General features: G+C 44.2%; 1 protein-coding gene across 2 annotated transcripts; it reads right to left on the bottom strand.

Moving 5' to 3' along the window:
• Positions 1 to 369: 369 nt before the first annotated feature.
• Positions 370 to 19,430, bottom strand: PSMD6 (proteasome 26S subunit, non-ATPase 6). 2 transcript variants are annotated; one of them, XM_068981894.1, is made up of 8 exons: positions 19,244 to 19,430; positions 18,430 to 18,635; positions 15,517 to 15,662; positions 15,041 to 15,260; positions 14,823 to 14,931; positions 3,746 to 3,914; positions 702 to 779; positions 370 to 552 (listed from the first exon to the last, which is right to left on the bottom strand). In XM_068981894.1, the coding sequence occupies exons 1-8, from the start codon at positions 19,386 to 19,388 to the stop codon at positions 456 to 458; spliced, it is 1,170 nt and encodes a 389-aa protein (XP_068837995.1). In that variant the 5' UTR covers positions 19,389 to 19,430; the 3' UTR covers positions 370 to 455. The 2 variants fall into 2 exon arrangements, with proteins under 2 accessions (XP_068837995.1, XP_068837996.1); XM_068981895.1 differs by having other exon boundaries at positions 19,361 to 19,388.
• Positions 19,431 to 25,785: the final 6,355 nt, after the last annotated feature.

Raw genomic sequence — 25,785 nt, 5'->3', positions numbered from 1 at the left:
CTCCTTCCTTTTTATTTAAGTCACCTCGCTGGAGAGGCTTCCATGACACCTGATAGCAGAGAGCGCTTCACGCCTACTCATTTCACTGCCACCCTTACCGGGTTTTAGGTTTCTTGTCCATAGCACTTAACCCTATCTGATTCACTCAGTTTTAACGGGGAAGGTTCCCTATGCCTGTATGTTTTAGTGTCATCGCTTACTTTTGTTTTACTGAAGAGTCAGGATTAGAACTCAAGCAGTCTCGGTAAGTCTTATACCATAAACCAGAGATTCAAATGACGTAAACGCGACATTACTGGACCTCGTCCTTAACGCTGTGTATGTATAAGAAAAAAGGAAGTTGAAAGAAACAATGCAGTATTTATTTTTTACACAGTTCAACTGGGCACAAAGTAAAGTAAGCTATAAAAATTCCCAATAATGATCTCTAAAGAAAACCCTTTGTGTATTTGGTTTTACATATTAATTACTCTAGAAAGTTTCTGAACTCTGTTTAATAGCAGATCTCCTTTCTTGATAGTTTCTTGGTACTGCCAGTTCTTGCTATCAGGTCTATAAATAAATTCAGGGAAAACATGAATTAGTTAGCAGTCACATTACTCCCTAACAGTAGCTGACCTACTTTAAAAAGGAGGCACGCTTTTTAAAGAATGTCCTTTGTTATGATAAGTATTACAAATGATACAGAAACTTAAGAGTACCTGTTGGTTTCCACTATTTCATTCACTTTATCTATTTTGCAGTGTAGCCTCCCAGCAGCAATAAACCTGGAGAGTTCCCTAATTGAGAGAGAAGAAGGGAAAAAGTGTTTAGCATGATAGAGAATTGTTAGTTACTGAACACACCCCTCACAGCAGCCTGAGTGGAGACTCTCCGCCTTGTGACGTGGGGGAAAATGAAATCCTTAGATATCTACGAGAGCTGCATGAAGACAACTTTTCAGTAATACCGGAGAGAATATGTGGAAAGTTGACTCCTTTAAAATATCTATTTGTAATAGAACTAGGTTGAATTTAGAGATTAATATAAGGAGTCCTCCTAATTAAGAAAAATTGTGACAGATGACTCCCCCCGATACTACACCATCTTGCTCCTAGCACATAAACACCCAAAGTGCCATTTCAAGTTGCTGGAGAAACGTGGCTGAGAATGATGTGAAGGCAGCTTAACGCTCACAAATCCCAGAAACCAGGCAAGGAAAAAAAGATAACTTAGTTATCTTAAATTAGTAAGAACTCTGTTTACAGAGCGTGCTCTATTCCTATACTCATTAAAAATACATTTGAGTCAGTCACTACAACAGCCATTCTTTCAACTGTTAGTTTTTGAATCACGTTACTGAGTGGCTTTAGGTAAACTGTAAACATTTTCTTAAAAGCTCACTGGTTCTAAACTCACCTGCGTTCACTTTCCAGGTACTCACACAGTTGCGTCTCCAGACTGCAGCTGAAACCCACCTGCACCTATTGTTCTGAGGCCTACTAAGATCCGCAGGCGAGCTGGGGCAACTCGAGAGGCAGCGAGCACTGCCCTGAGCGTGAAGGCAGACTTGACTCGGTGTGCCCGCTGCTGAGGTAAGACGGAGGGCAACTGCTGCTTCCCCCGCCCAGCCTGCCCTTTGTTTCCTCCCTAGACTCTTGGAGGCGGCTTCAGATGCACCGAGGTTAGCTGTGCCTGCTCATCGCTGAGGCTCTGCCGGTGCGCGCCACCACACTCTCCCTCCAGTAAGCCAGGCTGGTGCACTCTCCAATCCGCCTAAGTGTCCTCTTTCACCCTTCCTTCCTGTAAAAATCTTAAACATGCAATGACATCCACTCTCACGGCCCCCAAGAGCTATCTCAGCACAGCCTCCTTCCTGAAACGATAAAATTAAGTATTTCCTGCCCTACATGGGGGCCTAAGTTCCATTCCCTAGATCCAAGCTACGTTTTTGTTGTCTCCCTCTGTGCTAATCAAACATACCCCAAGACGACTCATCTCCATGCCACCCAGATACTGCCTCATATACAGGTGTCCAGTAAGAATGAGCCGAATATTTGCTGTGTAAAGAGAACCTAAAAACCAGAGTTGCATCCTAAGTTCCAGACGAAACACCTACCAACAAAATTATGCAATACAGCCCACGGGTATGGCTTCTAACCGTACACATGTCAGTAACAGTTGTGTCTATTCAAATAATGGCTTGGTCCTTTTCTCCGCCAGTATCTTACTGAGTCTAAGGAAATGGAAAAACGAAGTACAAGTGTTCTTTAAACTTACAGAAAGATTTCGCCTAAACTCATTTTATCAGGTAAGAGACAAATTTAACAAGGAGTTTCTAGGTAACAACACAGTTCAGTCTGTGCTTGAAACCTCTGCCTCCAAAGCTGGGCTGAGAACATGAAGGGAAAAACTAAATAATTCAAATACCACTGTAATGGGCTCCAGCATACTGCCGCGTGTCTAACAATACTCCAGATTGAGCTGAGCCTCACCCTGCTCCCAAGGAGCAACCAATGGCCTTCTCACCACAACACTGTTAAGAAACAGCAGAGAAAGAACTCTCTTCATGCGCTGCTCACCACAGTGAGCGCCTCCAGTACGACCCCACGAGGAACAACTCAGTGCCCCCACCACCAGACTTTCAATTTCACCAAGAAAACCAAACCTCCCTGGAGAGTCCAGCCTTTTACTTTGGTATGGATAATAAACTAGTCTCACTGCCCTTTGTCTTTCAAAGGAAGAGAATGAGGAAATTTCTGGCTCCATAATTTGGTTATACTTTGTGTGTTTTACTGATTGTAAATATTACTCTAAACCAACCGATAAATATTCATGTGCATGCTAAGCTGACTGAGGATGAAACGTACTGATGTCTGTAAGTTTCTCTGAAGTCGTTAAAAATAAGGTAAAGCAAATACACTGTTAATAATGATAGAATCAAGAATATATAGAATTTGATGTATAAATCTTTACAATTTCTCCATGTTTGAAATTTTTCGTAATAAAACATTAGAAGAAACAAAATGGCTAAACAGAGTATGGTCTTTTAAAAATGAAATGCCTTAGAACGATTAGAAACTACTATATAAGCACCATGAGCCACTGCAGACTAATCCTCAACACTAACAGCTGAAGCTTGGGGGACCACTTCTAGCGAGATGCCACGTGGCCAGCACCCCTCTGAATATCTACTTCGCCCCCGTCCCCTTGGTGTGTGACGACACACCCTGTTACCCGCAGGCTGCACATCCTCCAGTGCCCCCGCCCCCAGGCCCCGCACACCTATACCCGCCCGCCTCCCGCTAGGCTGCAGCTGTGCATCTCTCTGCACCATCTGATTATCGCTGTAGACTCACTTCTGTCTGAAATGACACATTTTTGTGCATACTTGCCAACTCTCCCCAAAACTAGAATGAAACTCCATGAAGACAGACCTGGAATAATGCCAACCATACAGTAGGGGCTTAGTACCTATGTGATGAACCTTTGAATCAAAGGCTCAAAGTCTTCGATTTTTAGCAACCAAAAAATTGAAGACATTCTCACAAAAGATAGGCCCTAACATGAAATGCAAGACAGTGAGCTGAGTCACTACTGTTGTAACAGAGTGGATCTCAAAGGTGTAACAGAGACCACTTTGCTACCACAGCCCCAAAGCAGAAATGCACAATGAGAAAATGTGTAAGTGGAGAAAGTACACCAGTTTACACATTCAAAGGTATAACTGTAAAGAATAAATTAACACGATGTTGTTCAAACTTACTGATCAATGAACTCCACACCAACGCCAAAAGCTTCTGCCATATAGCCCAGGGTTAATGACCTGTACGATTCCAGCAGCTGGCTGTACGCATGAATTCGCATTTCTCTTACATAGTAGCGATAATGAGGTGCAAAAAGCCAGTCCTTTTTCATTTCCTGTTCCACAATAGCTGCAATGAATCAGATGACAAATTATAACAACCTCCCTTTGGATAAACTGATAAACTAGAAGGTGGATTTATAACATGATAAAAATTAATAGCCTTGATCTATAAAGTGTACATAGAATATTAATGAGCAATCCACAGAAGTACAATCATTTTCCTGAATAATAGTACCTATCACCATTCTAAGTAATGAGGATGTGGTGGGAAACCACAAGATAAGATCTCTGCTGCCACAGCAACTCAATTTCCAAAGGGAAGAAGGGATAAATGAATAAACCAGGTAGGCTCCTAAAATAATAACAAGCTCCGTGAAGAAAACAAAACTTGACTAGTGACGTGAATAGCGACCAAAGACTCAGAGCCACACAGATGCAGCGGCAGAGCCTGGGCAGAGAGGAGGTGGGTTCAGGGGGCAGCAGGGGACGGCTATGCAGACAGGGAAGGTGAGCATGGAAGAGTCAAGCGTATACTTATTTCTGGCTAGAACAGATAAAAATCCTTGTAGAATTTCTCCTTTTTTGAGTTTTTGCGTGGGGTGGGGAGGCATTCAAACGTTACACTTTGGCAAGGTGGAGATGGGCTCTCTTATTAGATATCCAGATTGAAGATCCCAAGGCTTGGGTCTGGTGCTCGCTGGCAGGCTTGGGGCTGGAGACTCACATTTGGAAATCCCTGCCATGCATGTGTACTTGGTAACAGAATACAGGTAGAGATAAGGGCAATGACCGTGCCTAGGCCAGTTAGCCACTGAAAGGCCTAACAAAGGATAAGGCACAGTGGAGAAAATACAGAATTCAATACACGGACATACTAAGGTGCTGCAAAAAGGTTAACTGGCAGTTCTGAGGAGGTCCACCTATTAGATCTGCCACTACGTATACAGTGTCCAACGCATGCTGCAGCTAAGTCACTTCAGTCGTGTCTGACTCTGTGACACCAGTGACGGCAGCCCACCAGGCTCCCCCATCCCTGGGATTCTCCAGGCAAGAACACTGGAGTGGGTTGCCATTGACTTCTCCAATGCATGTTCAGTTCAGTCACTCAGTCGTGTCTGACTCAGCGACCCCATGAATTGCAGCACGCCAGGCCTCCCTGTCCATCACCAACTCCCGGAGTTCACTCAAATTCACATCCATCGAGTCAGTAATGCCATCCAGCCATCTCATCCTCGGTCGTCCCCTTCTCCTCCTGCCCCCAATCCCTCCCAGCATCAGAGTCTTTTCCAATGAGTCAACTCTTCATATGAGGTGGCCAAAGTACTGGAGTTTCAGCTTTACCATCAGTCCTTCCAAAGAACACCCAGGGCTGATCTCCTTCAAAATGGACTAGTTGGATCTCCTTGCAGTCCAAGGGACTCTCAAGAATCTTCTCCAACACCACAGTTCAAAAGCATCAATTCTTTGGTGCTCAGCTTTCTTCACAGTCCAACTCTCATATCCATACGTGACCACTGGAAAAACCATAGCCTTGACTAAACAGACCTTTGTTGGCAAAGTAATGTGTCTGCTTTTCAATATGCTATCTAGGTTGGTCATAACTTTCCTTCCAAGGAGTAAGCGTCTCTTAATTTCATGGCTGCAGTCACCATCTGCAGTGATGTTGGAGCCCAAAAAGATAAAGTCTGACACTGTTTCCACTGTTTCCCCATCTATTTCCCGTGAAATGATGGGACCAGATGCTATGATCTTCGTTTTCTGAATGTTGAGCTTTAAGCCAACTTTTTCACTCTCCTCTTTCACTTTCATCAAGAGACTTTTTAGTTCCTCAACGTATAAGAGCCACTTAAAAATACTTACCGACCCAATGCTCAGCTATTTGTATGGAGACATGTATAAATACTCATTATATTTTAGGAGAAAAGCTACTTAAAAATCCTGAAAAGCTACTTAGAAACCTGCATGTAAAATACACCTGCGTATATTTAACAGTGCTTCATGCCTGTGTCTCTGGACACAGATACCCTTGGAACCTGAGCTCAGCAGCTGCCTCAAGAGAAAGAGCCCAGGCAAGCCAAGGATAGAGCGCCTCTTTATGTGATACATTTGAAAATTTTGCACGTATACAGAAAACCTCGGGGTTTTGAGGTGACTGTTACTTTCCAATTTTCAAAGTACGTAATGAATAAAAGTTCTAGGAGGATATATAACGATCTTAAAATGATTCTGGAACAATTCTGTGTAATCTGTAATACGAATTTGGACATTAAGACCTTCTCAGATCGGTTTATTTGTAAACTTCTGAAAACTAGGTTTTACCTAGAAAAGGATCTTACTTCCTCTTTCAAATAAAATATTTCAAAGTACACAGTCTGAATACTTATCAAAGCAAAAAAGCTTATTAGAAAGCCAAATAAATGCTACATAGTTCACTACACAGGAGCAGACGGTAAATGATACAAATGATAACTGTTGTCAAAAGATTCATCTCTGTCCTTTGCATTTAAAATGCCTGGGAAACGAAGGGCGGTCCCAAGCCTGGCCCCTGCTGTCCCAGGGGTGCCCAAGGGCTGCTCTCCCTGCACCCCCACCTGCAGGTTGAGTAGGTCAGCAGACTGTGACACACACGCATCAAAATGCTACTCAGCAGGAAAATACAACCACTGCGAAGAAATGGCAAGAACACGGACTTCAGTGCAAAAGACACACTAGCTGTACTACAAGGCTAGTAGTCAGCATGGTACTGACACAGAAAGACAGATCAACGGACCACAAAAGCAAGTCCAGAAATAAACAGACACCTATGACCAATTAATCTATGACAAAGGAGGCAAGAATATACAATGGAGAAAAGACCGTCTCTTCACTAAGTGGTGCTGGACAGCTCCATGTGACAGGATGAAACTGGAACATTCCCTAACACCATACACAAAAATAAACTTAAAATGGATCAAAGACCTAAATGTAGGAAAACACAGAACACTCTCTGACATAAATCACAGCAATGTCTTTTTTGATGACCCCCTAGAGTAAAAAATAAACAGGAGTTAATGAAAAGCTCCTTCACCTCAAGAAACCACAGAATGAAAAGACAAGCCGTAGAATGGGAGACATTTGCAAACAAAGCACCTACAAGGAGTTAATCTGCACAGCACACAAACAGCTCTTGCAGCTTTCTGTCAGAAACCAAACTACCCAACCACAAAAGGGGCAGGATTTCCCTGGGTGGTCCGTGGTTACGACTGTGCTCTCAATGTAGGGGCAAGCCTTTGAGCCTGGTCAGAGAAGATCCCACATGCCTAGCAGCCAAAAAAGAAAAAATGGGGGCAGAAGATCTAAATAGACATTTCTCAGGGGAAGAAAGACACATGGCCAAGAGGCACAAGAAGCATCAGTAATTATCAGAGAAATGCAATCAGAACTACAGTAAGGCATCACCTCACTTGATCTGAACGGCCATCATCAAAATGTCTACAATAAATGCTGAAGAGGGTGTGGAGGAAAGGGAGCATTTTTACACTGTCGGTGGGAAGGTAAGCTAGTAACAGCCACTATGGAGCAGAGTATGGGGTTCACTGGAAAAGTAAACACAGAACTACCATATGATCCAGCAGTTCCCCTCCTGGGCATATATATATTTGGAGAAAGCCATAATTGGAAAAGATATATGCACCCGAATGCTCACCGAAGCACTTTACAACAGGCAGGACAGGGAAGCAAGCTCTCTGTCAGCAGAGGAACAGACAGATATGAGCACATACACATATGGAACGTTACTTCAGCCACGAAAAAGAATGAACGAATGCCTTCACCAGCAACGTGGGTGGACCTGGAGATGATCACACTAAGTGAAAGAACTCAGAGGACAAAAAGCCTATGACACCACTTATGGGTAGAATATGAAAGCCCATACAAAGGACCTCATTTACAAAACACAAAGACTCACAGACTGTGATAACCAGGACAAACTTCTGGTTACCAAAGGGGAAAGGTGGGTTAGGGGAGGGGAGGCATACATTAGGAGGTTGGAGTTTACACACACACACAGTAATATATTACATGTATTTTACAAACAAGACTGACAAGGACCTACTGTGTAACACAGATAACACTCTAATAACTAGACAGGAGAAGAATCTGAAGTAGTATACATATATGTATCATGTAATCAGTTTGCTTAATACCAAAAACACCACTGGGTAAATCAACTCTACTCCAGCACACAATAAACATTTAAAGTTAAAAGAGACGTCAACAGGATTACCTTCAGGCCTGGGTGACCTGGGGCGCGGTCACCTTCCTGGAGCCTGAGCAGCCTATTGCCAAGGCAGCACGGGGCTGGAGCTGAGGGAACGGGGGAGATGTGCCTGCAGAGGAGTCCCCCTCCCCTGGCCCCTCAGTGCCTGGTCCCCTGTGAATGGGACCCCCATCTCCAGATCTGGGGGGGGCCCTCCGAGAGCTCAGTCAAGCCTAGAACACCCAGATCACGGTCGAGCTGCTGGGCAGGAAGAGCTCGGACATGTCACCTGGTCTCCAAGCCTCCCAGCACTGAGGCTCCCACTGGCAGCTTCCCCCCTTGGAGCTGCCCTACCCAAGTACTACAGCACCCTCAGGAGCACAGTTCAGGGAGGTCTTGGGACTTTGGGGAGTGCAGGAGAAGGGGAAAGAAGTCAAAAGACCCGAGCCCTGGCACATTCCACTCTAATCTACAACCCCGGAACACAGCTTTCTCTAGGGGTCCAACTGCCCAAGAAACTGGGGGGGGGGGGGGGGGGGCGGGGGGGGAATGAAGGACTGCTGCCCCCTGGTGGACGTTTCCTGTAACAACAACCTGAAAACCGGTTAACAGATAACCAAGGGAAGCTTTCATGCAAAGACGGGCACAATCAAAGACAGAAACAGTATAACCTAACATAAGCAGAAGACATTAAGAAGAGGCAGCAAGAATTTACTGAAGAACTATAAAAAAAGATCTTAATGAGCCAGATAACCAGTGATCTCTAGGAGATCACTCACCTAGAACCAGACGTCCTAGGCTGTGAAGTCAAGTGGGGCTTTAGGAACCATCTCTGTGAACAAAGCTAGCGGAGGTGATGGAATTCCAACTGAGCTATTTCAAATCCTAAAAGATGATGCTGTGAAAGTGTTGCACTCAATGTGCCAGCAAATTTAGAAAACTTAACAGTGGCCACAGGACTGGAAAAGGTCAGTTTTCATTCCAATCCCAAAGAAAGGCAATGCCAAAGAATGCTCAAACTACTGCACAACTGTGCTCATTTCACATGCTAGTAAGGTTATGCTCAAAATCCTTCAAAGCAGGCTTCAGCAATATGTGAACTGAGAACTTTCAGATGCACAAGCTGAGTTTAGAAAAGGCAGAGGAACCAGAAATCAAATTGCCAACATTAGCTGGATCATAGAGAAAGTAAGGGAATTCCAGAAGAACCTCTACTTCTGCTTCATTGACTATGCTAAAGTCTTTGACTGTGTGGATCACGACAAACTGGGGAACATTCTTAAAGAGATGGGAAAAGCAGACCACCTTAGCTGTCTCCTGAGAAACCTGTATGCAAATCAAGAACAACCAGTTAGAACCTTACATGAAATGACTGACTTGTTCAAAATTGGGAAATGAGTATGACAAAGCTGTATACTGTCACCTGTTTATTTAACTTATATGCAGAGTATATCATGCGAAATGCTGGGCTGGATGCATCACCAGCGGGATCAAGATTTCCAGGAGAAATATAAACGACTTCAGATATGCAGATGATACCACTCTAATGGCAGAAAGTAAAGAGGAAGTAAAAAGCCTCCTGATAAGGGTGAAAGAGCAGAGTGACAAAGATGGCTTAAAATTCAACATTAAAAAAAAACTACAATGATGACACTGGGTTCCATCACTTCATGTCAAATAAAAGGGGGAAAAGTGGAAACAGTGACAGACTTTATTTTCTTGGGCTCCAACATCACTGTGGATGGTGACTGCAGCTATGAAATTAAAAGATGCTTGCTCCTTGGAAGGAAAGCTATGACAAACCTAAACAGCATATTAAAAATCACAGACATCACTTTGCCAGCAAAGGTGTGTATGATCAAAGCTGTGGATGTGAAAGTTGGAACCATAAAGCAGGCTGAGCGCCAAAGAATTGATGCTTTAGAACTGTGGTGTTGGAGAAGACTCTTGAGAGTCCTTTGGACAGCAAGGAGATTAAACCAGTCAATCCTAAAGGAAACCAACTCTGAATATTCATTGGAAGAACTAATACTGAAGCTCCAATACTTTGGCTGCCTGATGTGAAGAGCTGACTCATTGGAAAAGACCCTGACACTGGGAAAGACTGCAGACAGGAGAAGGGGGCGACAAAGGAGGACATGGTTGGATGGAATCACCAACTCAGTGGACAGGAGTTTGAGTAAACTCCAGGAGATGGTGAAGGGCAGGGAAGTGTGGTGTGGTACAGTCCATGGGGTGGCAAAGAGCAGCACACGATTTAGCAACTGAACAACAGTATGTAAAATAGGTAATTCACAAGGACCTAATAAATAACAGAGGGAACTCTACTCAACACTCTGTAATAACCTAGATAGGAAAGGAATCTGAAGAGGAATACATGAATCTATCTCTGTAACTGAATGAGGTTGCTTAACACCAAAAACAAACACCACTGTGTAAGTTATCTCTACTCCAGTATACAATAAAAATAAAATTTGAAAAGAAAACAACAGAAATATCAACAGTATTCCCCTCAGGCCTGGGGACCTGGGCTGCAGTCACACCCTTGAAGCCTGAGCAGCCTTGGGACCCAAGGCTGGACTGAGGTGGGGCTGAGGGAGCTGGGGAGGATGTACCAGCAAACGAGCCCCCTCTGGACCCTGAGTGCCGGGTCCCCTGTGGATGGGACCCCAATTTCCAGATCCAGGTGGGCCCTCCTAGAGCTCAACCAAGCCTAGTGCACCCCAGAACGGTGGAGCCTCTGGCCTGAAAGAGCTCTCCATGTCACCTGGCCTCTGAGTCTCCTGGGGTGGGCTCCCACTGCCAGCCTGCTTCCTGAGTTACCCCACCTAAGCGCCACAGCACCCCCAGCAGGGCAGGTTGGGGAAGCTTGAGATTTCTCTTGACGGGGGTAGGGGGGTGCAGGATAAGGGGGAAGTCATGAGACCAGAACTGTGGTCCATTGCACTCTTATCAAAAACCTGGAACACGACTTTCTCTAGGGCTCTGATTGCCCAAGGAACACGAGAGGGGTGTGAAGAAGTGCTGCCACCATGTGGACATTTCCACAACAACAATCTGAAAACAAGCGAGAAGGAAAGCCGCTCAGGTGTCTGACTCTCTGCGACCCCATGGACTATACAGTCCATGGAATTCTCCAGGCCAGAATACTGGAGTGGGTAGATGTTCCCTTCTCCAGGGGATCTTCCCAAACCAGGGGTCAAACTCAGGGCTCCCACATTGCAGGCTGATTCTTTACCAGCTGAGCCACCTGGCAAGCCCAGTGCATACTGGCAACTCTTCAAATTCACAAGGCCTGCTGGGCTGAAAAGGACATCTGCCCTTTAAGCAATGTCCTAGGGCAGGTAATCAAAAACCAACTCAAAGCATGCTGGACCTCCAACAAGTCAATCTTAAGGGATCAGTTTAAGGTACGTTGCCTTTCCCCCCCACCCTTTTCTGAAAGCACATGAAAATATGCTCCATATTGCTTATTATTCAAGAGATAATTAGCACCAGTCTGACTGGTCATCATCAAAAAGAGCATACGTGTGTTCAGATGGCAGAGTTGCTCTGCTGTGAGCCTGAAACAATCACATCTTAGTCATCAGTTCAACTCCAAAATAAAGTAAAAAGCTTAAAAAAAAAAAAGGACTACAAACAGTAAATGTGGGAGAGTGCATGGAGAACAGGGAACCTGCCTATGCTTTGGGGGGACAATGTAAATTGCTAACAGTCACCAGAAGGCACACAATGGAGTTCCTTAAAGAAACTAAACATAGGGCTGCCTCATGACCTGTTCTCCTGGGCCGTGAGGTGGAGAAAAGCCTCACTTCAGAAAGACAGCATCCACCGCAGCACCATTTACATTAGCAACCAGTCCATCCTAACGGAGATCAGCCCTGGGATTTCTTCGGAAGGACTGATGCTAAAGCTGAAACTCCAGTACTTTGGCCACCTCATGTGAAGAGTTGACTCATTGGAAAAGACCCTGATGCTGGGAGGGATTGGGGGCAGGACGAAAAGGGGACGACAGAGGATGAGATGGCTGGATGGCATCACCGACTCGATGGACATGAGTTTGGGTGAACTCCGGGAGTTGGTGATGGACAGGGAGGCCTGGCGTGCTGTGATTCATGGGGTCGCAAAGAGTCAGACACAACTGAGCGACTAAACTGAACTGAACAGGATGCACCCAAAAGCTCCAGGGAAGACGGATGGATCAAGAGAGCGTTTCATACATGTACAATGAAGTATGACTCAGCCGTAGAAAAGGATGAGTTACTGTCATTTCCAGCAGCAGCATAGCCCTGGTGATGATCACAGTAAGCGAAGCAAGTCAGACAAAGAACGACAAAAAGCCTATGAGGTCACTGACTGGTCTAATCTACAGACTGATAAAAATGAACTCATTTACAAAACAAAATCAGACTCAAGAGACTTAGCACTGACACTTCTGGCTACCAAAGGCAAGGGGGGTCGGATAAATTAGAGGCTTGGGAAGAACACACACACACACTATTGTCAGACAGTAAACAACCTACAAGGACCTGCTGTGTGGCACAGGGAGCGCTACTCAATATCCTGTGATAACCTATGTGAGCAGAGAGAGAAAGAAGGAATGTACACGTGCGTGTAACTGAATCACTCTGCTCTGCCGCTGACACTACCGCCACTGTAAATCAACTACATTCCAACAAAGTTTTTTTTTAATTTTTAAATATCTGGGCAATGAGTAAATTTGGTACATATCCCATTTGTCTCAAATTACAGACACTTCCATGAAGCACTCAGTGACACACAGGCACTGTGCTTGCGTCAAGATCATTACAAAGAAAAAAAAATAAGGTCTGCCCCTAATAACTCTGGGTAGCAGTAGAGAAAAATTGTAATAAAGCATCCCAGAATAATTTGTTTTCAAAACAAGGCATATGTCCAATAAGCACATGGAGATATTCAAAACCATTATATATCACTGCACCCACTAAGATGCCTATAATCAAAAAAATACACAATTAACATGTATCACGGTGGGGGCTGGGGGGACAGGACTGGGACTGACGCACTGCTGGTGGTAATGTAAAATGGTGTAGCTGCTCTAGAGAACAGTTTGGCAGTCTCTCAAACAGTTTCTCAAATAGTTACCATATGACCCAGCCATTCCATTACTAGGTATACACCCAGGAGAAAGTATACACTGTGTCCATACAAAAACTTGTATATAAACATTCATTACAACACTGTCTATAATAACATCCATCACCTGAAAAATGGATACATCCTGTCTCCATGCAGTGGTGTGTCACGCAGCTGTGAACTGAGGAAGCTCTGCTACGTGCTACAGCACATACGACAGTAAAAGCATCATGCTGGCAGAAGGAGCTGAGCACAAAGGCTCTGTGTAAATCCACTTACGCGCCATGTCCGAAATAAGCAAATCCATGGAGACAGAAAGACAAGGGGCTGCGAACAGGAATGGAGGTGACCGCCAGTGGGTACGGATCATCTTTTGGGTGATGAAGATGTCCTGTAACCAGTGGTGTGGTTACGCACCTTGTCAATAGAGGGGGCATAAAATAAGAGCACCGGGAATGCAGAGACAGGGTTTATTAAAAACCTCTTTGGCTGAAGGAATAAGGGGAAAGCTCCACATTTGGGCAGAATATGGACCATGATATCCATAGCCATAAAAAAGGGAGAAGGGCAATTCCACACTTCAACTGTGTGGGCAAACACGAGAAGACAGGACCACGCAGGTCCTTCCACATCTGAGGAGCCCTGTTCCCACACCGCACAAAAGGCAGTATGAAGCCCCATGGGGCTTCCCAGGTGGCTCAGTGGTGAAGAATCCACCTGCCAGTGCAGGAGACACAGGTTCGATCCCTGGGTTGGGAAGATCCTGTGGAGGATGAAACTGCAACCTACTCCAGAATTCTTGCCTGAAAAATCCCATGGACAGAAAGACCCTGGCAGGCTACAGTCCATGGAGTTGTAGAGAGTCAGATATGACTGAGCGCACACACGTGAATTCCCACAAGGCAGCTGAACTTTCTAGGCATGGAGAAAGCACGCCATAAGCACTGGGCCAACACCCACTCTGAAAAGATTGTCATTTGGAGTCCACCTTTCCCAAGTTTTGTAAATGCTGCCTATTTCTATTAACAAAATACCTTCTGAAAATTGAAGCAGACAAGAGAATTATCAATGCCAAGTTGTTTTAAGTTTTAGGAAAATCTGGGAAGGAACCCTGGGTTGAAAACCACAAGCACATTCAACAGATCTTCTCAACCAACATCCCTTGAAAATGATTTGCAAATCAGCACAAAGACTCAGCTAATGCACAGCCAACTCAATTGAAAGGAGAGTCAAATTTCCATACATCTGTCCCCAAAACACTCAATGCTTAGAACCATTTGCTCACTCCTGCTCAGGGGTCAGGCATACTTCCTCGGCAGAGAACCAGACAGCTGATCTTTCTAGCTGGTGAGGCCACAGAACTGTCATGTATTTTTCTGTGTTCTGTTTTGTTAAAAAAGCCTTAAAAAAATGTAAACATCAATCTTACCTTGTGGACCACACAAAAACATATTCGATCAAAGTCTATTAACAAGAATGAGCAAAAGATTAGCCACGCTGACCCCAGAACAACAGCTGTCTCTGCACACTGTATTTTTCGTGTATGTGGAAAATCGTCTAAGGCTATCCGCAGACAGAGTGAGGAATGATGAAGACAGCCCGAACAAGCAATGCTGTCCTTACCTAGCGACTGGAAGAAAACAGAATAGCGGCATTCGTAGAGTGAGAACAGGTACTGGCGGGCGGCCGGCAGGCCGTGCAGCACCTCCAGGATCTCTGCCCCTTTAACCACCTAGGGGTCGTTCCAAAAGACAAGCGCACGCTTTAGTGAGTATGCTTTGTTTATTTTGGAAAAGCATGCTATATTCTCTAAACCTGAGCACAAAAGATTCCGTCATTACCTTTTCCCTGAGGTCCGGTCTTTCCAAGGCAATCATGCTGACATAGACGGTGTAAGTCACAAAGGTTTTATAATCCATGAGTTCGTAGGATGTAAATGTTGAAACTGTGTCAAGGAAGAGTTCAGCTGCCTGTTTGAAATCACGAATAGCTACACAATAAAGACCTTGATATACTTTTAGGCGGTTCCTCCGGTCCCAATCTCCTCCTTCCTCTATCAAGCTATAAAATTAAAACAAAAGTCATACTCTGGAAATAAACAGTGCTTTTTGCAAGCTTTGTATTATTATTAAAGAGAGAAAAACTTGTCACAACTTAAACCAAAAACTAATATATAAAGAGAATAGTTTCCTAAATAAGTACATTAATTATTTGACCAAGTGTACTAGTTGGAAACAAAAGAAACAGATTTCTTCTATCGATTTCTTATCATAGCATCGCAATTTAGAGGGAATATATCCCCACCACTAAAACGTACGTTTTGGCCTTTTCTGTATTTCGAGTGATGAGGTCATTATCCATGTAAAATAAACCGATTCTAAGGAGATAGAACACAATATCCAGTCGGTGACCCAGCGCCACAGTTTTGTCATATGTCTTGCGAAAGGCTGTCAGAGCACCTTCCTGTCAAGAGAACAAAGCGAACAGGTGAGAAAAGGTTAAATGTTTTGAAAGCTATAGCTGTCTCGGATTTTCTAAGCAAAAAGTGGGGGGAAGAGGTAGGCGTGGAGTCAGAAGAGCACAGCCGTGAGGTGGTAACTGCTGACGCTGGGTGGTACCTGTTCTCTCCACTCGTACAAAGTGTAAGAAATACATCAAAAAAAAAAAAAGAGAGATACATCAAATGTGTCTAAGCATATACTTATATTCTAGAAAAAAAACAACACATGCATAACTTATTCACCATTGTTTCAGTATTCTTCTTTGTTCTATATATTCAATATTTTTCCTCTAACAATTATAATACATTACTTTTACTTTCCTGTAAATTATCAATCCTAACAACTAAAGAGTATTAAAAAATTTTACCGTAATCACTCTTAGAATGCAACTGATTATTTAAATATACAGTTCTATCTCAAATCACTGTGGGACGGAAGGTTTTCACTGCTTTAAGAACGTGAATCTGTGAGACTCCCCTGGCGGCCCAGTTAGGATCAAGGCTCCGCGCTCCCGCTGCTGCAGGAATGGGCTCAACCCCCAGTTCAGGAACCAAGATCCCACAGGCTGTGTGATGTGGCCGAATAACAAAAAACAAAAAAACAACAACAAAGAAGAAAAGAAGAAAGAAAACGAGTGAGCCTGTGACATCTTGTTGTATGAGAAAATACGGAAGACCAATGAGATCATGTCAAAAGGACAAAGAAAACATCTTAAGGGAACTTACACTAACAAATCTGTAACAAACTGAGCACCAAAAATAATAATGACTGTAATCAATACAGTACAGTGAGAAATAAAAATCCACCAAGTCGATTATTTAGTAAGTAAAATAAAATATTATAAAAAAAAGTAGGGCTTCCCTGGTGGCGCAGTGGGTAAGGATCCACCTGCCAAAGCTAGACACACAGGTTCGATCCCTGGTCTGGGAGGATCCACGCGTGCCACAGGGCAACTAGACCAGTGCGACACAACTGCTGAGGCGGAGAGCCCTGGAGTCCACACTCCTCAAGAGAAGTGGCCACAACAAGAAATGGCCCCTGCTCGCTGCAGCTAGAGAAAGCCCACACAACAGCGAAGACGCAGGACAGCCACCAGCAAATAAAGATTAGACAAACAATAAACTGGAGGAAAAGAAAACTCTTCATTTTAGAAGAGTGCTATTTCATAAACATGGACTACATTATTAGAGCATCACCAATGTACAAAATGTGGATTCAAGCATATCCTTGTTGAAATTCCTCAAGGCCTGAATCAAAAGCTTTACGTTTCTCATTCATTCATAATACTGCATCCTGTTTAAAACCAAAGCAAAGCAAAGCACACACACCACCTACAAAAGCCACAAACTATTAGCTATATTTTAAACTGTCCTGTATTTTTCAACTTTTACAATGACCAGATCTTAAATCTATAGTCAGCAGGGGGAAAAAACAAAAACAAAAACAACAAAAAAAAAAACTTGTGTTAAATTTAAATAATAATAGTTCAGATCATTTAACATTTCAGCACTTTGCCAAGGTACTAGTCTAGCTCCTGTGCCCCTGGGAACTATCATTATTACCATTTAATAGCTGAGGAAACTCATCCAGTTAAGTAAATCATGATTACTGAAGCCAGAAACAGAACTCAGGCAATCTGACCCAAGAGTCCACAGTATTCAGTTTTTTAAAGTTAATGCCATGTTATCCATTATTGAAACACTTCAGGGTACACTGCTTACAATTAAGGACATCCAAAGCCATCCTCTTAACCACTATTATACAACAACTAGGTTAAAAAATTTAAAAGACCCAATACTTGCAGGTGCCCCTCTTATGCCCCGACAGTATAAGTTAGGTTGGCTGCTGGGCTGAAGAACAGTCACAGATACTAAGACAAAGACTGTTCTCTGTCCCTGAGATTTCATCTCAGCATACACGCTGGAGAGACATAAGCATATATACACAGAGGCACACACAAGCATATTTTCACAGCAGCAGCTTATCTTAGCGAAAACAGCTGAAAACACCACACAGGTCCAACCACTGAATAGCTAAATAAAGCCCAGCAACACCCTACTACAATGGACTACTAACCAGCAGTCAACCAGAATGAGCAAGAGCTAAGCACACTAATATGGATGGTCACGCAGACAGAATTTTGAAAGAAAAAGTAAACAGGACTGCATGAGTACACTTTGATATACTTTAAAACAACCTTTTTAAACCAATACTGCCTAATTTCTACAAGTACATCCACGTGACTACAAACGTACAATAAGAGAATTAAAAAGATAATATCTCAGGAAGCAGAAAAAAAGAAAGATCAAATAAAACTTCAGCATTAACTCTAAGATTTTAGTTTCTTACAAGGAGACAATTACTTGCGTAAACAGTAATTTTTAAAATGCACCAGAACCAATGCTTCCCAACCAAGACACGTTACAAAAGTAAACTACAGAAAACATCCAGGTTTGGCAAGATCAGCAGACAAGGATGTCTGCACACGCACTTCTTTGAATCACAGGGAGAGATGGGGAAGAATACACACCAGGCTGCTGTCTGGGGGGCCGAAGAGAGAAACAGTGTAGAGAAAACCCTTAACTTTTTCTTCATTTCTGCACTGACTCACTAGTTCAGGTAAGCAGATTACCTGCGCAGTTTTTGGAAGGGGGTAGTTAATGTTTAAAATGAGACCCTGAACAGTGCCCATTTCAGGCTACACACACAGGAGAGACCACCACACCCACCTTGTCGCCTATCCGGCAGAGGTACTCGGCCTTTGCCATCATCGCGTCTCGGATTTCGCTCTCCCCCAGATTCTTCTCTGCATCTTCCAGCTCCTCATCCAAACGTTTCAACTCGTCTTCGTTTGCTTTCTTCATTTTGTTGAGCAGGTCTACGTCCATCTGCCACTCCAGGGACTTGCACAGGGCTTCGTAATAAGGAGCCATGTCTGAGAGAGAGCAAGAGGGGTGTGACTTAAGCGTGGGCCCCCCACCCCCACTCCACCCCCATCTTCCTCCCACACAAGCTGTGAAGTCGTCCGCCGGACCCCTGCCCACTAGCAGGAAAGGGCTGGGCACCACGAGGTGCTTACTAGTGGGAGGCCAGCATCAGGACCAGGCCCGTCACCGCCGCCCTCTCCTAGGGCCGGGGATAGGGCAACCCTCGGCTTTTTCACAGCCACAGACACCTCAGACTCGTGCACTTAAGGCTATAGCGTCCGCTGCCATCACTACTGGGAAGGGCAAAAGGAACCGATGCCAAGTTTCCCCTCCACCGGCAATGATAAAGTCCCCGAGACCAGTCGCTAATGACAATTAGCCCTGTCTCTGGCTCGGGGCTCAACACCTCGGGATCCCCCCAACCTGGTCCCAAGGCGGGAGGCGCACAGAGCCGCACACCACTCTGAAAGCCTGGAGGTGCTGAGAAAATGAAAGCCCCGAGGTGCGGATAAGCCAGGTCTGATCTCGGGGTCCCCGTCGGGGTAAACCCCTCAGGCTCGGGAGCGCGGGGCCGCCCGGGCCTAGGCCGCTGACTCGGCGCTCCCGCGGGCCTCACTGTTATCGCGGACGGCTGCCATCAGCTCGTCGCGGACCGCCGCGTCCCCGCGGTGCTCGGGCAGGCTGAGCAGGAAGCGCAGCTGCGCGATGCGCAGGTCCGGGTTCTTGGGCAGACCCTCCTCTTCCAGGTTCTCCAGCGGCATCGCGGCAGCGACAGCAGCGGTTCCGAACAGACGGCAACTCACAGCCGAGACCGGCGGCGGCGGCGGAAGTAGGAGGAGCCTCCGACTGCGCCGGGACGCCTCCAGCTCGGCTTCCGGTCCCAGCTCCGCCTCCGCCCGCAGCGCCCCTTGCTGGACACTGCCGTATATGCTCACCCGGCCCCGCGGTTTCCCCCCACTCTCAGCTAGGAGAGTCCCGGGGAGGGTGGTACCCACCTCCAAAGTTGGATTTCCTGAACCACTTTCTCCCTCCATTTTTTAGCTATTTCATTTTCCAATTCGTTTGTAATTAAGAGACTGGCAATCTTGAGAATTTTGAAACTATAATAATAACAATAACAGGAACAACCACCACAACAAAAAACAACCACTACAGTTGTCTAGGCCTTACTCTTCCCCTTTTACCCTTCTTCTTGTACCCATTTCTTAAAAAAATATGGAAGCATAGTTGCTGTACAATATTATATAAGCTTTAAAGCCCACTCCATTTATAGTGGGCTTCCCGGGTGGCTCAATGATAAAGAGTCCACCTGCAATGCAGCAGATGTGGGTTTGATCCCTGGGTTGGAAAGATCCCCTGAAGGAGGAAATGGCAACCCACTCCAGTATTCTTGCCTGGGAAATCCCACTGACAGAGGAGCCTGGCGGCTGCAGTCCATAGAATGGCAAAAGAGTCAAATGTGACTTAGCAATTAAACAACAACTCCATTTATAGTTATTATTTTTTTTAAATAGGCTGTATTCCCCGTGTTGTACAACAGATCCTTGTAGCTTATTTTATACCTAATGGTCTGTACCTCTCACTCCCCTCTCCTGAATGCCCTTCAATTCTCTCTCCCCACTGGTAACCACTAGTTTGTTCTATCTGTGAAGACTTCCACTTTTATGTGGAACTCACATTAATTCTCCTAACACTAGGAGGTAGTACTATCACCCCATCTTGTAGATAAGGAAAACAAAGCACAAATAAGTTAGGGAACATGATCAACCAAGGTTATGCAACATCTACGTCTGAATGAAAACCTCTGTCTGGAGCTCTAAAATCCGTGTTCCTTCCATGATTCTCAGAAAGTGGCTCCCAGAGTTCCAGTCTTAACACCATAGCACCACGGCTTTATTCATAATTTAAATCGTCACATGCCTATATTTTCAGCCTCTTTTTGTTCATATTGCTACAGTCTTCAGTACTGGTAAAGGTTACATGAAATTCCACCCAGTGGGTTTCCGTAATTTACTTACTCTCCCTTCCATTAGAAATGCCTTTAGGTTGTCTAAGGTTGTTATCTTCCTATTATAAAAACCAAGGTGAACACCTTGGAATGCACAGGGTGTTTTGTATTTTACATTTTTTTCCCCTTAGCATAAGTTCCCATGCAGGGTTGATAGGCACAAAGAAGACATGCTTTGTGATTTTCAGATATTGAATATTAAATGCTTTTCAGAGAGACTTAAACCATTTACACAGCGACTGAACCATTTGCAACTGTCACATTCTCACCAGCAGAAGGCATTACCATGTTTTTAATATTGTGTCTGTTTTTGGTAAAAAAATAAATAAATAAATATCTTGAAGGCAACTCAAATGACAGAGAAAATGCTGAGAACACAGAAAAAATCACCAACACTCCTCCATGTTAAACTTATGGAGCTTCCCAGGTGGTGCAGTGGTAAAGAATCTCCCTGCCAGTGAAGGAAACACAAGAGACATGGGTTCGATCCCTGAGTTGAGAAAATCCCCTGGAGTAGGAGATAGCAACCCACTCCAGTATTCTTGCCTGGGAAATCTCAAGAATAGAGAAGCCTGGCAGGCTACAGTCCATTGGACTGCAAAGAGTCAGACAGGACTAAGCGACTAAGTGCCCTAAGGACAAAGAACCTTGTAAACCTCTTTCATTCATTCATTCAACAAACATTATTGCAAGGTTGCAAAGTACCAGGCATGGACATAGCCCCTAACACAGCAGTGAAGAAAATGTGGGCCCTGTCTGCATGGAACTTACACTCTAGAGACACTTAGTTTCACTGAAACTCATCTAAGTTACATATTAATAGGCTCGTTTTGAACTTGTACCTTATGAACTGCTTTCTTCACTCACCATGTAGGGTGGATGTCTTTTCATGCCAGTAAATATGGATTAACATCATCACTTCTAATGACTACACAGGAGGCCATTACTTGTATGTGCCAGCTTTTCCTCTTTCAATCCTTAACTCCTATCAGTCTGAATATTTTTCATTTTCTCACTCTCATTTTCAGATACCACCAAGTTGATCATCTATGTGCATATGTTTTCACATTTGGTTTGTTATTCCTTATCTCAAATCTCTAGAAGTGAAACTGTTAATTAACAGGGTCTATACATTTTATATTTTGACATAGTAGATAAGGATTATATAAATTATTTTTCTAAAAATTAAATACCAACTCACATTCTCACCAACATTAAACAGAGAGCCTGTCTCCCTCTCTGCCAAGACCTTTTCTTCACCCATTTTAATCTTCAGCAACAAAACATGTTTTGCTTTCCATTACATTTCTCTTATTATTGTGAGGTTGAATTTCTTTTCACATTCGTGCTGACCTCTTTTTTCCTGTTTGCTGAAACTCCTACCTTGCTTTATCAATTCCTCTACATAATCTTCCGTATTGATCTCCGAGCACTCTTCATATCTTCAGGATATAACTGCTTGTCAAGAAATGCAAAACTTCCTATAGTCATTTTTTACATTTTCAATGAATTTTTTCAACGTAGATGTTTATAATGTTTATATAGTTAAATTTATGATTCTTTTCCTTTATGCTCCATGCAAGCATTATCAAGTCCTATTAAGACCTTTCCAACACCATGGTTTAAAAAATATTCACCCATGTTTTCCTCTGGCATATTGATGCATTTCTCTTTTGTTCTTTGTTGCTTTCTGCACTTAAATCTTTGATCCATCTGGAACGTTCATCTAAAGAGAAATGTATATCATATTTAAAATATTTTTACAACTTACTTGAAAAAAAAAATTTCTAGCCCAGAATCTATTACTTGACCAAAGATTTGACAGCAAAGAATATTTCTAACTAGCTCTATCTGAATGAAATAAGCCTGTCCCCAAATGCCTCTCAGGAGTACTCCTCTGTCATGTGACCCAAAGCTGATCAGATGAAGTGAAGCTGAAGGATACTGGCACACTGGCTGGTTGGCAGGTCATGACTCATCTGGCTTGTCTCAGCTCAAGCTGGTTGGGAAAACGCTGTTTTCTCCTGGAGAATCTGAAGTGGGAAACTCCCTGAGGGTGTTCAGACAGTAGCAGTCAGGAGAGCCACCACCTGAATAAGAGTCTGAGAAAGAGAGAATAGTAAAAACTGAGATATTCTAGAACTGAAGCACAGGGCATCTCTAGGTGGAAAGAATCCACTGAGTAGTCAGCAATACGGACTTTTTTTTTTTAAAGATACCTCTCTCTGAAAACTTGCAACAATGAATACAAGGAGAGAATTCCAAAGGTTTTCAAAGAAAATGGGAATTCCCTGGCGGTCCAGGGGTTAAGACTTGGCACTTTGACTACCGTGGCCCGGGGTTCAATCCTTGGTCGGGGAACTAAGATCCCACAAGCTGCAGCGTAGCCAAGAATAGAATAGAATAGAATGGTCAACACTTGAAAAAAAATAGTGAAATAAAAGGTCACTTGGAAATGAGTAAGAATCAGAATGACTTGTATTTTCTGAAGTGTGACACTGTGGGCCAGAAGACCGTGGAACAAGGCCTTCAAAGATCAAGACAAAGAGATTTCCACTCTAGAATCCCATTCTCAGCCTTTATTACAGAATGAATATATGAGCATTGGAAGACTCACAAAACTCTCAAACGTACGTCCCGTGCACCCGTTCTCAGGAAGAAAATCACAGAGGAGAAACTCTACCCAGAAAAGGAGGAATCCAACCAAGAGGAGAGGAACCCCTGGGATGGAACCAAGAGTGCGCTCAGGATGACAGCCTCACCTAGAAAGCTAGAGCAAGACTGGAGCAGGAAGTGGATTCTCCCCGGTATCTCTTTTTCTCTCTCCTCTCCTCTCTATTCACTAGGAAATCTCACTGTAACACTTCAGAATCTATCCAGAGCCTGACCACTTTCCATTTCTTCTGTGAACACCCTGGTCCATCCCGGCACCCGGATCACTGTGGTCTCCTGACTGGTCTCTCAGCATCTTTCCTTGGGTTCTTTTTTACAGAACAGCTAGCATGGTGTGAGCCTTTGCAAGTTCAAGTTCCCTGAATCGGGGTCATTTGTTGTGACGTTGACGGACCCAGACTCTGTCATACAGAGTGAAGTAAGTGAGAAAGAGAAAAACAGGCATTGTATATTCACACATATACGTGAAATCCAGAAAAGTGGTACAGAGGAGCCCATTTGCAGGGCGGAACAGAGACTCAGATGTAGAGAACGGGTATGTGGCCGTGGTGCGGGGAAGTGGAGTGTGGGATGCATTGGGAGAGGGATACACCGCTCTGCGTAAAACAGACAGCTAGTGACCACGTGGGATAAAGCACAGGAGGCTCCACTCAGGGGCTCTGGGATGCCCTAGAGGCTTGGGAGGGTTGGGGGAGCGGCGGGGCGTAGTGGGGAGCGTTGGTGGGGGGGAGGTCCAAGAGGGCGGATCTGTATCATAGCTGATTCATTTCACGGTGCCGCAGAAACTATCACAACATTGTAAAGCAACTATACTCCAATAAAAATAAACAAATAAATGAAGTTCAAGGTCCCCACTGCCTTGGCCCACCAGGCCCCGCGAGATGCTGCTTCCCAGTATCTCTGCGCTGTCACCTTGGACCGTTCTCCCCTCGCTCACTCTGCTGCAGCGTCAGCTCCTAGCTGTTGCCCTAACACACCAGGCACGTTGTCTATCACAGCCGTTGCCGAACCCTTCCCTCTGCCTGGAGCGTGCTTCCCTAGGACCCACTCATGCCTTCAGGGATGCTCGATGTCACCTCTCTCAACCCCTGTGTTTATAATTTCATTATGCCCCTCTTCCTGCACTCACAATCCATCTCACCAAGCTTGATTTTTTTTCCCCCATACAATGTACCATTGTTTGAAATTATATTTTTTAATTATTTGTTGTCATTGAGTCGATAAATTACATTCAACTCTTTTCTAACCCCATGGATTTTAGTCTGCCAGGCTCCTCTGTCCATGGGATTTCCCAGGCAAGAATACTAGAGTGGGTGGCCATTTCCTTCTCCAGGGGATCTTCCCAACCCAAGGACTGAACCTGAATCTCCTGTATTGGCAGATGGATTCTTTACCACTGACCCACCAGGGAAGTCATTTTTTATTATACTTATTGCTTATTTCTGTCTCCTCTAACTCCAATGTAAACTCCAAGAAAATAAGAAATCTATCTTTTGTGCACATCCAGTGCCTAGAAGATGGCCTGATACCTAGGAGGCATCCACAAAAATGTTATGAATGAGTGAATTAGTGAATAAAGAGAGCGGAGGCCTCTAGAAGGGAATCTTAAAAAGAACAAACAGATCAAACACATGATGAGGTTGAAAATACGGAGAATAGATTTATACTTTTGCCCAAGATCCAGGTCTGAGATAGGAATTTAGAAAACTATGCCTTAAACCCATAGGACAGTTATTAACCCCAACTGCACCAAAGTTGTACAGGAAAAAAAAATGTTTCTGAAATAATCCATGGCTCAATTGTGAATACTATTTATGCCATCATAACACTGTAAACCCACTCCAACGTTCATGCCTGGAAAATTCCATAGACAGAGGAGCCTGGCGTACCACTCTAATTGCAGAAAGCAAAGAGGAACTAAAGAGCCTCTTGATGAGGGAAACAGGAGAGTGAAAGAGCTGGCTTAAAACTAAATGTTACAAAAAAAAAAAAAGTAAGGTCATGGCATCCGGCCCCACTACCTCATGGCAAATAGAAGGGGAAAAGGTGGAAGTAGTGATAGATTTCCTCTTCTTGGCCTCTAAAATTACTCAGGATGGTGACTGCAGCCATGAAATCAGAAGATAAGAAGGCTGTGACAAACCTAGACAGTGTGCTGAAAAGCAGAGACATTACTCTGCCGACAAAGGTCCGTATAGTCCAGGCTATGGTCTTCCCAGTGGTCACGTACGGTTGTGAGAGCTGGACCATAAAGAAGGCAGAGCACCAAATGATTGATACCTTGGCACTGTGGTGCTGAAGAAGACTCCTGAGAGTCCCTTGGACAGGAAGGAGATTCAACCAGTCAATCTTAAGGGAAATCAACCCTGAATACTCATTGGAAGGACTAATGCTGAGGCTGAAATTCTAGTCTTTTGGTCTCCTGGTGCAAACAGCCGACTCATTGGAAAAGTCCGTGATGCTGGGAAAGACTGAGG

The sequence above is a fragment of the Capricornis sumatraensis genome, chromosome 10 (assembly GCF_032405125.1).
Source record: "Capricornis sumatraensis isolate serow.1 chromosome 10, serow.2, whole genome shotgun sequence".
Taxonomy (NCBI): Eukaryota; Metazoa; Chordata; class Mammalia; order Artiodactyla; family Bovidae; genus Capricornis; species Capricornis sumatraensis.
The sequence above is the reverse complement of the archived record's forward strand: the minus strand, read 5'-3'. Positions and strand labels throughout refer to the sequence as shown.

Bases quoted from the DNA above. Each gene is read 5' to 3' on its own strand.
- PSMD6 (XM_068981894.1), bottom strand. From the start codon at position 19,388: ATGCCGCTGGAGAACCTGGAAGAGGAGGGTCTGCCCAAGAACCCGGAC. The intron at 18,636-19,243 runs GTGAGGCCCGCG...GCTCTCTCTCAG, and splicing joins GGCAGCCGTCCGCGATAACA to ACATGGCTCCTTATTACGAA. The intron at 15,663-18,429 runs GTGGGTGTGGTG...TTCTCTTGACAG, and splicing joins TCTGCCGGATAGGCGACAAG to GAAGGTGCTCTGACAGCCTT.